General features: G+C 34.0%; 1 protein-coding gene across 2 annotated transcripts in view; it reads right to left on the bottom strand.

Annotated features, from left to right (window-relative positions):
* PSMD14 (proteasome 26S subunit, non-ATPase 14) overlaps window positions 1-16,620 on the bottom strand; it is an 87,825-nt gene that overhangs the window by 9,981 nt on the left and 61,224 nt on the right. For both annotated transcript variants that reach the window (XM_017663793.3, XM_017663794.3), the window contains exons 8-10: window positions 12,183-12,290; window positions 4,242-4,316; window positions 2,109-2,234 (exon numbers count right to left, since the gene is read on the bottom strand). In XM_017663793.3, coding sequence (XP_017519282.1) covers window positions 2,109-2,234; window positions 4,242-4,316; window positions 12,183-12,290 — 309 coding nt within the window. The remainder of the gene's footprint in view (window positions 1-2,108; window positions 2,235-4,241; window positions 4,317-12,182; window positions 12,291-16,620) is intronic.

Below are 16,620 nucleotides of genomic sequence, written 5' to 3'. Positions count from 1 at the left end.
CCACTATCGTAAATGCAGACACTTAGTACCTTTTGTTGGGGTAGTAGCAACCTCCTCCTAAACAGAATCTCCACTTCAAATCTCCCTTTACAACACTCCTTCTTCCATACCACCGTCAAATTAAGTTTCTAAACTCAGGTTCTCGGTGTGTGTCCCCAATCAAAAATAACTCTATCCTGATATTCTAAACCCTGTTATTTTATTTCAGTAACTTTAAAAAACTTTATTCTCCACAATTCACTTTCATGTATTATGTACTCTAGCCAAACACAACTTCCTAAACATGTCCTTGCTTCTCCTGTTTCCTGTTCTTTGCCAGTGATGTTTATTTTACTTAGGGTAACATTTCTTTGTATGTCCCAATATTATTCGTGCTTTAAAGTCTAGCTGAAATATTATTCTGTACGATAGCATCCTAAGTCTTCCCTAACCAAGAGCAAGACCTTCGGAACTTCCATGGGGCTGTGCATGGCTTCTCCATGGCGGTGCTCTCTAACTTTTAACTTGAATGAGTATACAAAGCAGGAAACCTTGATAAAATGTGGATTCTGATTCAGGAGGTCTTAAAGTCTGCAGTTCTAACAAGATCCCAGGTGATACTGACGTAGCTGACCTGTGGATAATCTGAATACTAAGGTGTTATGGAACCAATTCTGGTCTAGTACTCTCATTATTTATAGATTTTTCTTACTGTCTGTTTTCCTATAAATGAAGGACGAATCCCTTTTTTTCCATCACAACTTCTACAGGAGATATTCAATAGATTTACATTACATTTATGTAAACTAAATGTTGTCTATATGTTTTACAAATTGGTTTTCAACCCATTAATGGGTTTCAGATTATAATATTTGTGTGTAATGTGAATATATGTAATTGAAATAAAATGCAGTTGAGTCAAATGAGAAAGAAAACAATGTAATAAGGGCAAATATTATTTCAAAAAACCTCTGTTGCCAATTTATATATACACACATACATATACATCTGATATACTGGAAAAAAATATAAAATCTATCCTTTATATGGGATTTGGTCCATGCTATGAATTGAATCATAACATGTCCTACAAAATGGTATGTTGAAATCTTAACCCTGGTTAGAGATAGGAGTTACGCTCCCACAAGCTAAAGAATCCCCGGGGCTAACAAATGCTGGAAAAGGAAAGCAAGGACCCGCCCTTAGAAGCTTCAGAGGTCGGGCACGGCTCTACCAATACTCTGATTTGGAGTCTAGCCTCTAGAACTGTGAGGGCATATATCTGTTATTTCAAAACACCCAGTTTTGTTATGGTAGCTAGGAAGTTAATACACTACAGAAGATACATTTTAGTCATAGCTCAAGTATTTTCTTAGTTTCAGAATTATAAAAGAATGTAAATCCATGAACAAAAACATTATCATGGTCACATATATTTTAGCACACAATAAACACTTTCAGGAGATTCTGCAAAATACAACTCTAACCACCTTATGCGAGTGGCCTCCCCCAGTTACTCCTCTCTCCACCATCCTGTTTATTTTCCTCACAGCACCAACGAGAATGCATTAGGGTGTATTTTTTGCTCACTTTGTCTCCCCTACCATAAAGCTCTGTGACAACAGGTCTTGCTTCTCACGATATCGCCAGTGCCTGGCACCCAGGTTTTCAATAAATACTTTTAAAATGAAAAACAAAGTTCATAAATTAATTATATGTAGCAAGTATTGAATGCTGCTGTGGTTGTCTACATCCTGTTCCCATTCCCTTACAAGAAAAAGTCCTCTGAATAATGAACAGATTTGAGACATAAAACTATTTTACATGGTCTATAATAGGATTTGGCAAACCCATTGGCCAGATCCTGCCAGCTGCCTGTTTTAATAAATAAAGTTTTACTAGAACACCACCTCACTCATCCCTTTACATACTGTCTGTGGCTACTTTTACACTACAACACAGAACTGAGTAGTTGCAACAGACCGGGTTGCCTGCAAAGCCAATGTCTACTATCTGGTCTACAAAACAGGCTGCTCTATTTTTAACTATTTATATTTGTACAATGCTTGACATTTTAATCATACATAATCAAAAGACTATAAGAAATAAATGTTGGAATAAACTTTTACCTTATTGTAATTCTTGGCTAATTCCAACATCTCTTTTACCACTGATTCATTGTTTTTACAGTGTTCACTGTAGTCCTGAAGTGTCAAACCTTCCATCCAACTCTTCTTATGCAAATTTAGCAACATCTAAAAAAACATAAAGAAAGAGTAATTATTTCTCTGTATTGAGGTTATTTCCTTCACTTGGCTGGAGAAGCAACTTCACAACAACTTTTGGAAGTAATGAATTTAAATGTGATTTTACTTGAATAAACTCTCAACAGAAATCTCCTAAATGTGTAGCCTGAGGCATCTGCTAATTCCGTGGCCTGTGCCTTCGCTGTCCTGCCTCGATGGCCACCTTCTTTATCTTCGCATGGCATACTTTCCTCACTTCCTTAGAAATAGATGCCTTCTCTCATTACACTATATAAAAAAGCCACTCCACACAATCTTATATATCTTTCTTCCCTTAACCTGCTTATTTTTATAATGCTATCAACTCTGCAGGTAAGGCTTGGGGTCAAGTACACAGGTTGATGGGATAAGAGGGAAGGCAGGGCTTTCGGTACCGAGAAAGCACCCGAACTGAGCTACTAGGAACATAAACATAATATCAATTAACTTGCGCAAATACTTACATGGGTATTTTTTATGCTAAGGATGGTGGCTGAGCTTACGGGGTACCAAAAAAAAGAAAAAAAAATAATAAGAAAAAAAGAAAAAAAAAAAAGAGACTTTGATGTAATTATCTGGATAATTCTAAATAGGTAGGTGTCTAATAAAAGACTGTTAAAATATTTATATACTTGAATACATTTCTCAGTATATGAGTGGTGACCTTTTTCAGTCTGTACCTACTGAATGTAAAATTAAAAATATATGTTGAAAATGTACTTCAATCTATTGACTAAACTACTACAGTAGATACACATATATATAAATTTTGGGACATAGCATGTAGCTGTAGGAGAGCTTAATGACTCTCTGTTTTGCTTTAGGCCAAGGAATAGCTGGTCCTGGAACCCCTTACCCATCACCACGCTCAAGTACCTACCTACCTTTGGGTGAGTTTATTGGTGGCTCTGACTTTTTAAAACAGTGACTTATCAAACTTAAATAAACAAAAGAAAACAATTTTCTTTCAAAGAAAATCTTATATAGCACATCGTCCCTATAATATGTAAATAAGATTAAAATGGAGGCGATCTGGTTGAAAGAGGAGATAGTTTGGAAAGCACAACTCACTCCATCTTCTACTCACTCACCACAGGCACTAGAACCCATTTTGAAGGCACCTCTGTGAGGAACAGTTAGTTCAGCCAGTAAGAAAGGTTTTGTTTACTACTGATTATTTATGTTTAGACTTGAGAGTGCAGGTAGAAACTAAAACTTACTGTCTGTCAATAATATTCAGTGTTCTTAAAAAATGTGTAAGTCTTTCTCAGAGGGAAATACAATCAGCTAATTTGGAGGATAACTAACGGTAACAGCAAGAAAAAAAACAGCAATTCAGACTACAATTTCAAAAGCAATAGGCAGACTTAAACATTGGCATTAGTTGAGAGAAAAACTGCGTTTGAAATAATCCTACAATAGTAGAAACAAAGGAATGCTAATACACAAAGATGCTAGGTGATTTTAAAATAACGAAATTTGAAAACTGCCTCGTATAAAGGATAAGAATCCAGCTCTAAATATCTGAAAACCCCACTCTATTTCCCTTTTGACTCAACTTTAGCTTACCCGAGGTAAACATGGTATGTTTTTTTAAAGCACTACACAATTACAACATAATTTATTCCTTTCAAATTTGGAAAGAATTTAGTCACAAAGGACATCTTATTAGAGAAAATAAATCAGTCAAAAAAAAATCACAGAACTAGGAGGACTTTTATAATTTATCATAAAACCAAGTTGGAATGTTTGTTTCCCATTTCCTCTTCTGCTTTAGCATCTACCAAGAAAATAAGACATCTATCAAGATGTCCAGTAATATATTCCTTTATTTAGGCTGCAATTCATCAGGAATGAAAAAATATTTGAACACATCAATTAAAGAAGTCAATGATTCAAATTCAAATATACCATGTAATACTGTTAAAATGATTTGAAAAATATTTTTTTTCCAAAGATAAAAAAATTTAGACTTACCTTCTGTTCCAGTTCATTTTTCCGATAATTAATAGTAATGGAATAATAATGTCTGTTTAGTCCATGAATTAATGCCTATATACATAAGTGATGGAAAAAGAACAAATTAATATTTTTCATCTAATAAAATAAATACAACTGTTTAAAACTATTGACATACCCTGCAGACCTCTGCCATCTTCTAAAGGTCTTTTTATCCTAAAGATTAAGTATTTTTTTTCTCAGCTTCAAGTACAAAAATGATCTCCTAAACAAAAATCATAGTAAAAATTTAAGCAAATGGTATGGCTTTATTAAGAAATGATCACCTGATGTGCTACAATCCATTCAGAAATGCTCAAATACTTAACTCTGCCAACAGAGGTTCAAATGAGGTTTAGAATGATATTCTGGGGAGCCCTCTATCAGCCTGGTTAGAAATGATAGTACAAACATATACATTGGACATATTTTCAATAAGCCTAAAAAAAAAGGCTTTGGGGTTACCTCTCAGGAATCTAAAGATAAAGCTAACCAAAACCACCACCACACTCTCTAATTACTGGGTTTTCACAGTGTAAGTCTTAAGGTGTTGAGGTTGAAGAAGGGGTAGAAAGGTAACATTTAATGAACACCTAGCACTTGCTTTACACATTAAATCTTCTAAGCTTCACAACAACCCACTAAGGTAGGCTGGCCCCATTTGTATTTCGATGAATGAGGGAAATAATACACAAATCTTAACTTGTCCAAGTTTATAGCTATTAAAAGGCAAAGCTGGGATTTGATCCCAAGTCTTTCTAACTCCAAAGCCCATGTTTTTTCTACTATACTATGCTATAATGTATCTCAGGAAATTCTTCGATTAAGTCTGTACTTTAAAGATCAGGATAAAAACAAAGCATAGTCAGTCTTATTTTTAAACTCTGTTAGTGAAAATCACCCCACTGAGTACTAAAACATTTTAGATATGTACTGTAACAATCCATTCTTATATTCCTAGCATCTGCTAAAATAAAACGGTTGATACATAAAATAAAAGTATTAAGACAATCTTATTAAACCCTTAGCCATTTCAATAATCAAAGGGAACAGTGAATTAAATTTCTGTACACAGAAATGCTGTACTGTGCAAATCAAAAAGTGAAACCAATCAGAGCCTCCCTTAATCTGTACTCATCTTTATGCAAATTAGGAAGTACAACATCTGGGTGGAAGAATTAGAAAACTGTGCCCTATCCTCCAAAGAGACACAGCCTAGCTAGAGAGTGGAGCTTAGGCTAGATTCCAGTTGCCAAATGACCCTTCATCCAAGTGCCTTTGCGGAATGACCTAACTACGTGATTTTACATAGTGGCCATAAAGCTAGTAACAGCTTTGGCCAATACGTACAGAAGTCAGCCAATGGGCCCACAGATAGGTCCACAGATGGAGATTAACTATACTGATGAAATACACAGTTTGGTATCTAAAGGCAGTACAGACTTGATTTTCAATTCCATTATTTAGATAAAATAACAAACATGAAAGATTAACAGGCATAATGACAAATATGTTTAAATCAACTGATATCCTCAAGCAATCTTCCAACTTCACTAACCGACCTGCTGTGTAACCCAGTGCAGTCACTCCAAACCATAAACTGGCCATGCTGTTCTCCTTCCACATGAGCCCCCAAAGCAGTCTCTTTTAACTCAATGAATATATTCTTTCAAGTTAAACAATCTAGTTGACACCGAATTACAAGGTGTGGCAGCATATGCCAAACATTTAGATTCATTTTATCAGTCATGAGACTAGCCTTTTGAAAGGGTCAAATTGTAAATTAAATATAACATACTAAAAATGCCACAGTATGTCAGGCAGATAAAGCAGAAAGTTATACAGCCAAAAAATTTCTTAAAATATCACTACTTATCTTTTAAATTTACACTTAACAAATACACAGTGGACTTAGGAAAACTTAGGACATTCTTCATTACAACAGGATGTATTTCTAAAGCTCATTCATTTAATTGGTGATTTGAAATCTGCAATAGTTTCTCATAGAAACATTGTGATAAAGCATGGCTCTATTCTATAGTATTATATGTTGTGGGATAAATAAGCTTCAGTGGCTGACACGGGACACATTTACGGTACTATTTCTAGGACAGGACACTTAGGATTTAGTACTAGCACTTAGCTTATTTGATTCTTGATTATTCTGACCCTTATTTTCTTTGCTCAAAGCCTGCCAGCCTTTCAAAGAAGGAAGTTCTGCCTAGGGTGGTATTCAGTATCAGTCCAAGATGCTATCTATTCTAGATGAAGAATGGTTTGGAGGAAGAACTAGACAAACGGGACATTTCAGAGATCCTGCTGATTAATTTCCAGTTTATTTTTTTGCTTGTTTAGTTAACCTTTAGAGTAGAGCTTTATAATTCTCTTGGCATGACAAATTCAAAACAAGTATACAAATAATCATTAGAGAAATAAACTTCAAAACCAATCATCCTTTGAATTATTTTTATTTCTATATTCATTCATTCACATGAATTACTAAACTTAGATATTAGAAATCTTTGGGAGAATAGGGACCTAATCCCAATGAATGCTCAAGATTGACTAACCCAGGAAAGCATAAATAATAGAAGGAAAAAAGTGAGAGGCTTAGAACTGCAATGATGTATGAGCAAAGGTAGCAGAAACTATGGAATAAAAACAGGCAGTTTATGAGAGGTGGTTAGTTCCCAGATTGGGTGGAATTGTGTAGAATCGTGTAGAATCGTATTTTATGTAAAAAGATTGCTGACAATAGTTTCTAAAATAAGATCCTTAAATGACTCCCACATAATGACTGTGCCAGATAATTAAAAGCAACTAAAAGCCACCCTAAGCATTACTTCATTGTTGTTGCCCAGACTATGGAGAAGAGGTTAGGTGTACCTCCATACATTCACTGCTATGGGAAAGCAGGCATATTATGAAACACATAGCTATGAACTATATAATAACCTATTTATAGATTCTTGATAGGTTAAAAAAGCTTCATACTCTTAAAAAAGTAAGGCATATTTATTTAGATCTCAGATAAATTTGTTTGCCTTGAATTATCTTACACTGATAAACTGAAAATGTGGTGCTAAATAATATTCATTAAACCATTTTAAAATAAAGCTTTCTTTATGTAAACATAATAACTGAAAATAAAATGTGCTTCCCTCTAAAGTAGAAAACTGGATTGCAGAAGACAGAAGTAGAAGAGAGAGTGTGGTACCTTTCTGTGCCTTATGAGTTTTGAACTGTATACATATATTATTTATGCCAAAATTGGTTAATTAATTGGAACTTCCATGTATAGTATAAAAGAATGAGTGTTGGTTATGAATACGAGTTGCTACATTAAGTCATTAGATAACATGGACAAATCACAAATTTTCTGGGCTTAAATTTCCTCACCTACAAAATGACCACATGGTTCCTTCCAGTGCAACTATTTTACAACTGTTTAATCTGAAAACAATGTTTTCAAATAGCTTAACTCTTTTAGACACTACAATTATATTCAGGCTTACACTCACAGGGTCATAGTCCTAACACTTTGCACCAATGCATCTATGCACCAATATTTATTAAATTTTCATGTGGCTGGCAACCAATCTTCACATATGCTATGGCTCTAAGGATCTAAAGGCCCTGAACAGTTTTTAGTGGAATCCTTTAAAATTTTTAGTTACTAAAATATATACTTGTTAACTCTCAATTTTATGCATTTTACAATAACGGTCAAATGATCCAAGTAAAAACTCATACAAAGTCGCATGCTCTTCGGTAGAAGAATTAATATTGTCAAAATGGCCATCCTGCCTAAAGCAATCTACAGATTCAATGCAATCCCTATCAAAATACCAACAGCCTTCTTCAATGAACGGGAACAAATAGTTCTAAAATTCATACAGAACCACAAAAGACCCCGAATAGCCAAAGCAATCCTGAGAAGGAAGAATAAAGCAGGGGAGAATCACACTTTCCAATTTCAAGCTGTACTACAAAGCCACAGTAATCAAGACACATTGGTACTGGCACAAGAACAGACCCATAGACCAGTGGAACAGAATAGAGAGTCCAGATATTAACACATATGGTCAATTAATATAGGATAAAGGAGCCATGAATATACAGTGGGGAAATGACAGCCTCTTCAATGGGTGTTGGCAAAACTGGACAGCTACATGTAAGAGAATGAAACTGGATCATTGTCTAACTCCATACAAAAAAGTAAACTCAAAATGAATAAAAAACCTGAATGTAAGTCATGAAACCATAAAACAGAAGAAAACAGGCAAAACTCTTATTGAATATAAACATGAGCAACTTTTTCATGAACATATCTCCCCAGGCAAGGGAAACTAAAGCAAAAATGAACAAATGGGATTATATCAAACTAAAAAGCTTCTGTACAGCAAAGGAAACCATCAGTAGAACAAAAAAGCATCCTACAGTATGGGAGAATATATTCATAAATGACAGATCCACTAAGGTGCTGACATCCAAAATATATAAAGAGCTCACGTGCTTCAACAAACAAAAAGCAAATAATCCAATTAAAAAATGGGCAGAGGATCTGAACAGACACTTCTCCAAAGAAGAAACTCAGATGACCAAGAGGCACATGAAAAGATGCTCCACACTGCTAATCATCAGAGACATGCAAATTAAAACCACAATGAGGTATCACCTCACACCAGTTAGGATGGCCAACATCCAAAAGACTAGTATCAACAAATGCTGGCGAGGATGCGGAGAAAGGGGAAAACTCCTACACTGCTGGTAGAAATGTAAACTAGTTCAATCATTGTGGAAAGCAGTATGAAGGTTCCTCAAAAAACTCAAAATAGAAATACCATTTGACCTAGGAATTCCACTCGTAGGAATTTATCCTACGAATGCAGGATCCCAGATTCAAAAAGACAGTTGCACCCTTATATTTATTGCAGCACTATTTACAATAGTCAAGAAGTGGAAGCAACCTAAGAATCCATCAGTATATGAATGAATGAAGAAGATACATAATGGAATATTATTCAGCCATAAGAAGAAAACAACTCCTACCATTTGAAACAACTAGGATGGAGCTAGAGAGTATTATGTTCAGTGAAATAAGCCTGGTGGAGAAAGACAAGTACCAAATGATTTCACTCATCTGTGGAGTACAAGAACAAAGAAAAAACTGAAGGAACAAAACAGCAGCAGACTCACAGAACCCAAGAATGGACTAACAGTTATCAAAGGGAAAGGGACTGGGGAAGGTGGTGGGAAGGGAGGGAATAAGGGGAATTACAATTAGCACACATAACGTAGTGGGGGGCACAGGGAAGGAAGTATAGCACAGAGAAGACAAGTAGTGACTCTATAGCATCTTACCACACTGATGGACAGTGACTGTAATGGGGTATGTGGTGGGGACTTGATAATGGGGGTAATCTAGTAACCATAATGTTGCTGTGATTGTATATTAATGATACCAAACAAAAACAAAAACAAAACAAAACAAAAAATAATAAAAATCATATATAAATAGAAAAGTCTAAAATACAGGCATTATACTTTTCCCTATCAGGATTATTAATGGCTTCTCTTATTAAAACATCAAAGTTAATATAAACTTTGTCTATTAGCTCTGTGTTGCGGTAGACACTTCAACAGGGTTCATAGTGGTTTAAAAGTAACATTTTCTAAAAGCAATATGTTTCACTATAGAAACTTTAATATGGAGGTTTTTAAAACAAGAAAAAAATCCATAATCCTACAAGCCAAAGGTAATCAATACTAACATCTTATTATAAATATACAGGCATAGTTTATAAAACATGTATCTGCAAAGAGGAAAACTTTATATCCTATTTTTATATCCTTTTTCTTACCATATTTTGAACTTTCCTTAAATGACAGAGTATACAGTGTAATCCTAATTCTTCTTCTCACTACTTTAAGTATAATCATACAGGAATTGGTGTAGAAAAGCTTTGGTAACTACCAGCATGAGTGCTGATAGCTGCTGTCTGGTTTCCATCCCTACTATTTAAAAGTGGGTTTTGGAGAAAGACCCTTGTTAACACGAACTAATTTTCCTTCAAAATAAAAGGCATGGGCTTTCTGAAAAGACTTCTGATCTCCAAGTTAAAGATTCTGCTAACATATATTAAAACTCCATTATGGATATTACCCTTGATTTCTGGTTCTTCCATGCTTTTCTTTCTAGCTTGTCTTAGAAAACTAAGAAACTGTTTTAAGGTGTGGCTTTGTTCTGTCACTTTTTGGCTTGATCCATTTGAGAATTTTAGTATGGAAATTTTTTTAAAACTGTAAAGCACCCAGATAGATGTCATTCTGATGGGCGCTATATAAACTGTGAAATAAATATATTTACAGATTTTAATTGGAAGGCAAAACAAACTAAAATGAAAGGGAAAACAATGATGCTGTGGCTGTTATATATTCAGGTTCTTTACACTTGGGTTCAGAGCTTGCTTCAGCATAAGGTCCATCTTACATTATAGAAAAGGAGGTAGAGGATTAAAATATGCAAATGGACCATTGCTTAAAGAGATTAATTTTAATATTGATTATATTCAATGTTTAAGGTTAAAAAGCGGTGTTTGAATTTAAAAGTTGAAATCTGCAACAGGTGGCTCTTGACTTGCAATTAGTAAAAACTTCTGGCAGAAACATACCATGAATAATCACAATGATCTTGGATTGTGAGATGCTACTTAACCTTTGCAAAAAAAATAATGAAGCAGTATGATGCTATGGGAGTTTATAAGAAAGGTCATTATCACAGGCTAAACAGATCCAATGATGTATTCTCTTGGAACATGCAAGCAGGGGCTTGTCTACACCCAATCAAAAACATTGGTAGCTTATTTCATGCTCATTATATTTCACAGTTTTCCCATCTTGTAAAAAAAAAAAATTTTTTTTTTCAAAAGCAACACACCTCACTCCTTTGAAACAAAACATTTCACTTTGATGAAGATTTCAAATGAGTGACTGCTGCAAAAGTAAGCGTCAAGAAGTAAAAAGTTATCAAAGTGTAACCAAGGCTTAACCATGGTTCACTGTCAAAGCCACAACTCCCCAAAGGCAATAGTATGACAGAGCAAGGTTTCAGAAGGAGAGCAGCAATAGCTACTATAATGTCTTTGTCCTATGAGTTCTATTTAACCAAACATGGTATTTCTGTCCTTGTAATTAATCTTCAGAGAAGCAATTAACTATATAGACACAGATTGTGGTGCCTTTAAAAACATATTTAAAATAATTTTGGTAGACAATAAAGATTTGTGTAAAGACAATGAGGCATGTGAATGATATAAACAAAACATTAATGACTCAGGAGGATATAAGGTCTCTGAATAACTGTAATAATGGTGGTTGACAATAAAGAAGATGTAAATTCTAAACTAAGCAGAAGTGATTTATAGATGTGTTTTGTAGGAACTGTTTAAAAGTAGGTATTAAACAAAAACAAAGGTAGAAAATTTTAAGTACTATCTAGGAATTGTTTCTGGGGACCTCTTACAGTATACATCAATTTTCCCATTATTTACTGTTATGAGAAATGTCTATAATCAATCAATAATGATACCTAATACACTCCACCTGGAACTCATATTGGTCCTTTACTACAATGTTAACCATGCAAAAGTGTAAAGTATCCTCAAGATAAAGGCTCTACTATGCTCCCAAAAAAGGGTGTCCTCAAGTTATGTTAGGAAAGTTTAAAGACTCCAATTAAAAACTGACTCATACATAAGCAAAACTAACTTTTGTAGTATTTCCATAACCTTCTTTTAAAACACATGAAAAATTGCAAACAAATTAAAATTCTAAGTATTACATTTTAAAATGGCCGTTTATAACAGGCTTTTAAAATGTAAAACAGAGTTTTAACACATTATCAAATACAGGGATTACCTGGATAGATGGCTTGTTTAAGTGACCCAGATTTGAGGTTGTTTGTCTCGGTTCATGTCCTAAGACCATCATATTAGCATTGATCAATCTGAAGGCATCAATAACAACCTGTAAAAATAAGGTGTCAGGTCAATTCTTTTTTAAAAAGCAAGTGATGATGCCAAGCAGCAGTGGACAAGGCATGATCAACTTGCATCTGTTTCTGGCCTATTTCCAGAAAATCATTTAATTATAATATTAATAAAAAAGAACCTCCCGCTGACTGTGCCATCAGCACACCACCCTGTCTTGTAATGTAAGGTGACACCAATTATTGCAATTTTCATGAAGCAGTAAAGAAAAAACATTAACTTTGCATCTTTATTATTGAAATACACCATTACTAAACTTATCCCAAACAGCCTTCATTGGTGTTCATGTTTGTCACCTAAATTTTACCTAATCAAAATGAATGGCAAAGAGAAACTAAAACTGAAAGTGAGCACAAGCTAAGGGACCACATCTAAAGCCCAGCCCTGTCACATCAATTATACTACCACAGTACTTGAAATGACAACAAAATTACAACCAGCAAAGCACTTGCTCCATGTAGTCTCTTCTAGTCAGATACCTTTTACTTCTTGTGACTATAAAAAACTATATACCTTGTCTGATGGCCTTATATGTCCAAGCCACTGTCAAGAACAGGAGGCACAATACAAGAAAACCAAGGTCATCTGTGCTTTAAGACAGGAACGTGGTAGAGAATGACATGGCCCTCCGTTCATAGTAAAGAAACAATAGGTATCCATTTTGTTAAGTGTATTCAATATTTCTGTACTTCAAATTCTTACATGATACAACCATATCATGTGTTAGCTCTTACATATTGAGTTTAATGAGAATCACATACTATCCTAATGCTTTTTTCTGTGTCAACATGGAGTTGAGAACCTGTTAATGCTTTTAAATGTGAAGTTTTATGTAAAACACTAGGATTTAAGACCGATGCCTCTATCTGGGAATTTAAACCTATTACCTTGAAAATAAATTCAATACATTCATCACATAAAAACACATTTTATAGCAGGAAAAGAAAGTACTTCTTGATTTGCCTTTGTAAGTGTTAAATAACTGAAATTATCGATATTTTAAAAGCTATTGTCTACTAGGCTGTTCCTCATTTGCTTAATTATTGTTTGAGGATACTGAAGAGATTAAAAATAAAATTTATTTCCCTTGAAGTTAAGTCGACTGAAATCTAACCTAGGCTGAAAAATCTGTCTGTAGTAAGAACTACTAAATGCTGTATACTAAAGAACAAGATTGAAAGACAAAAAAGAAATCGCCCTTTCTAAAAAAGGCAACCAAGCCCAGGCCTCTACCACTCCAGCAGGCCAACAAAATCAACTTTGAACTTTTCTTTTATTTCTTACAATGTGAATTACCCTAAAGATTCCTCTTGCCTCAAAATAAAAGTATTCCCAGAACATGCATGATTTAATAGTCTGTGCAAACTTTTTTCTTTTCATACAGTATCTATAATCCAGACATAACTTCCACATTTATATATAATAAATATGGCCTAAGTTAGTATCTCTTGCTTACACTTACATTTTTCTCTAGTCATATTTTATTCATAAAGCAATAACATAGGTAGTAATATCAGACTTCAGTTATTATAATTTCAAACAATTGTTTAAAAAATAGAGAAGTAAAATTTTCTGGCATTTGTAAGAAGCACACAAAATTAAAATGTAGGCAAAAGAGGAGAAAAGTGACCATTTTGATAGATAGATGTACAACTTATACAGAATTAAGAACTGCTACCTTATTAGTGGTAAATATTTAAGGGCAAAGCATCATTTTGGCCCACATGTTTTTCGAGTACTTTGATTCCACTCTAAGATTTCAGTAAAATCATCTATGGGCAAAAACCACTTCTACAATACTATGAAAGTTACATTTTATATCACAACAAAATGCCTGCATACTGTTTTATACTGAATGCTTTCAAACTAAAGCAGCAGACACCTATTTTGCATGCAAAAATCTCTATGTTATTTCTCTGGAATTTTATAAGCAGGTGTGAAACTTTATAAAGAGGAAATGAGATTACCAGCTAAGTAGATATCATGATTGGTTCAAAACAAAGCTAAGAGAAAACTTCAATTCTATTAAAAATTAACAATTCAAATATTTAATATGCTATTCAACTACTAAATGATGGCCTATTGTGAAATGACATGCTCTGATTGACAATTCCTGAGTAGCAATGATAGCCAATAGAAAATGAATACAACAAGATTAAAGGAATTTGCTGCCATCACTATAGCAACTGTCTTAAGGAAACTAGTATGTTCAACAACCTGCAGACCAAAATTAGACTTAGAATGCAATAAAAATATAAATAATGGCAATATAGTCTACATTTTAATTTCTGCACAATTCTATAATTGCTTTTTGTGCTGTGAGAATAGCAGGGTTTTTTCCTTTAGAGCAACCTATCAAAATAGACTCATTAATGTCCAGTGCAGTAATGAGCGGTGGGTGAAGAAGGTGTTAATTATGCCACAGTCAGATTCAAGAAAAAGCCCTAGTGAGCACTTGGAGGTGTGCATAAGCTGAAGGCGTTTATGTTTATGTATTTACAGCATGATGCAACAGAATGACAGCAAAGTGGTCACTCCATGGTTAAGAATGGGAATCTTAGATACTGAACAAAGAACCCCTAAGGATTAATTAAGGCATGGGGGCAGGGGCGGCACATGGAAAGAATCCATTTTTTGGAGTTGTATGAATTTTCTAAACAGTTTGTTTAAAGTATATATATATATTACACCAGTTCAGTTTGTCTTATAAATTTAAGTGCTAAATTTAGCCAAAAAACTGCCCCCAAACTACCTCTTTAGTAAGTAATAAGGAAAACTTCCAAACTAAAGTATGAAGACTTATTTCCAGGCATATGATGTTAGACTTTCATAATTCTTTTTCCATGTTGAAATCCTACATATCACGTTGAATCTCTATTCACCAGCCTGACCATTTAATTTTTTTCTGGTACAAGTGCCTTGAGAGTTTTCAGAGGTCACTGCAACAGTAGACAGCTTATAACAAAACCATTAGCAGTTTGGCTAGCTTAGGGAAACCTCTTACTTTCCTTTTTTGTTTATTATCACTGCATGAATCTGCAGCATATGATAGTTTATAATTTCTCAGGCTTGTTAAATTCATGTTAAAGGTCTGTTTTCTTGTTGAATAAATTTTGTTCATATAATGCTGCCTATTTCATACACCCAGTCTTTAATAGCACCTTTGGTCTATGCGCAACTCACAGATCAAAACAGAGGACTAAAATAGGGGTTGATGATGCTATTTACATGTGTGATTCCTGCTGTCTTCTTGTTAGTAGCTTTAATATAATAGAAGACCTTGTCTGTTTTGTAATTAACACATCTTTACTGGAGAGATATTTGGAAGTGATTGCTGTGAATATACTGGTTAGTAAAATAAACACAATCACACACCACTTTCTGTTATCAGACAAATTTGTGAATTGTACACATTATACTCCAGATCAACAAACTGTGATATAACAGCCAAGTAGAAGACACATATTTATATAACCCTTTATTTTTCTGAAAATATGTATTCACTCTGACCTTGCAAATATAATTAGCTTGTGGGATGTGCAGATTTCAGTACCATGGTTGCTTTACTAATTGCAACTCTTGGAAATAAATACTAAATATTTGGAAGCTGCCAATACAAAATAAAAACTGCATCTTTTTTGTACATCTGTCTTAGCTTATAAAAGCAAAATAGTTTTAAAAACAATGCTGTGTCCCATATTTTTTCCAAGCATACCCAGGGTCAAGCACCGAACATTTCATTTTAATAATGAACCTGGTTTAGGACTCAAAACTAATTATTTTCAAATTCAGTGTAATCCATAATTTTTTGGCTTCTTTCAGGAGTATAGCACAGTTTATCCAATATACTACTTATTTTTAAATTAATGTTTTTGTATCAACTGCTAGGTCACTGAAAGACCAGACTAAATTTCTAAAGCACCAGTCTATAGTTCCCAATTTTTACATTCAGAGGCAGCTATTTTTTAAGTAAACCTTTTAAAATTACTTTAATACAAAGGTGTTTGAAAGAAAAAGGCATACGCACTTCTGGCAGTAGTTAACTATAATTCACAATCTTTTTCTCTTTTTTAACAGTAGCTATCTTTTGAACTTCCAATTGCATATATACCAGTCAATGACTAAGGGAAGTGTTATACATAAAGTGATTTTTAATGATAATAATTTTTAAAAAGCTTGAAAAAAACATTTTAAGACCTCAAAATCAATGTCAAACATCAAAAAGAGAAAAAAGGACTTAAAATTCAGCTACCAGTTTGGTTACATACTTAGAAACATAAACTCACTACCATATATAATGAGTTTCT

Source organism: Manis javanica, chromosome 7 (genome assembly GCF_040802235.1).
Source record: "Manis javanica isolate MJ-LG chromosome 7, MJ_LKY, whole genome shotgun sequence".
Taxonomy (NCBI): domain Eukaryota; kingdom Metazoa; phylum Chordata; class Mammalia; order Pholidota; family Manidae; genus Manis; species Manis javanica.
Note: the sequence above shows the minus strand (reverse complement) of the source record. Positions and strands in the feature narration are given on the sequence as shown.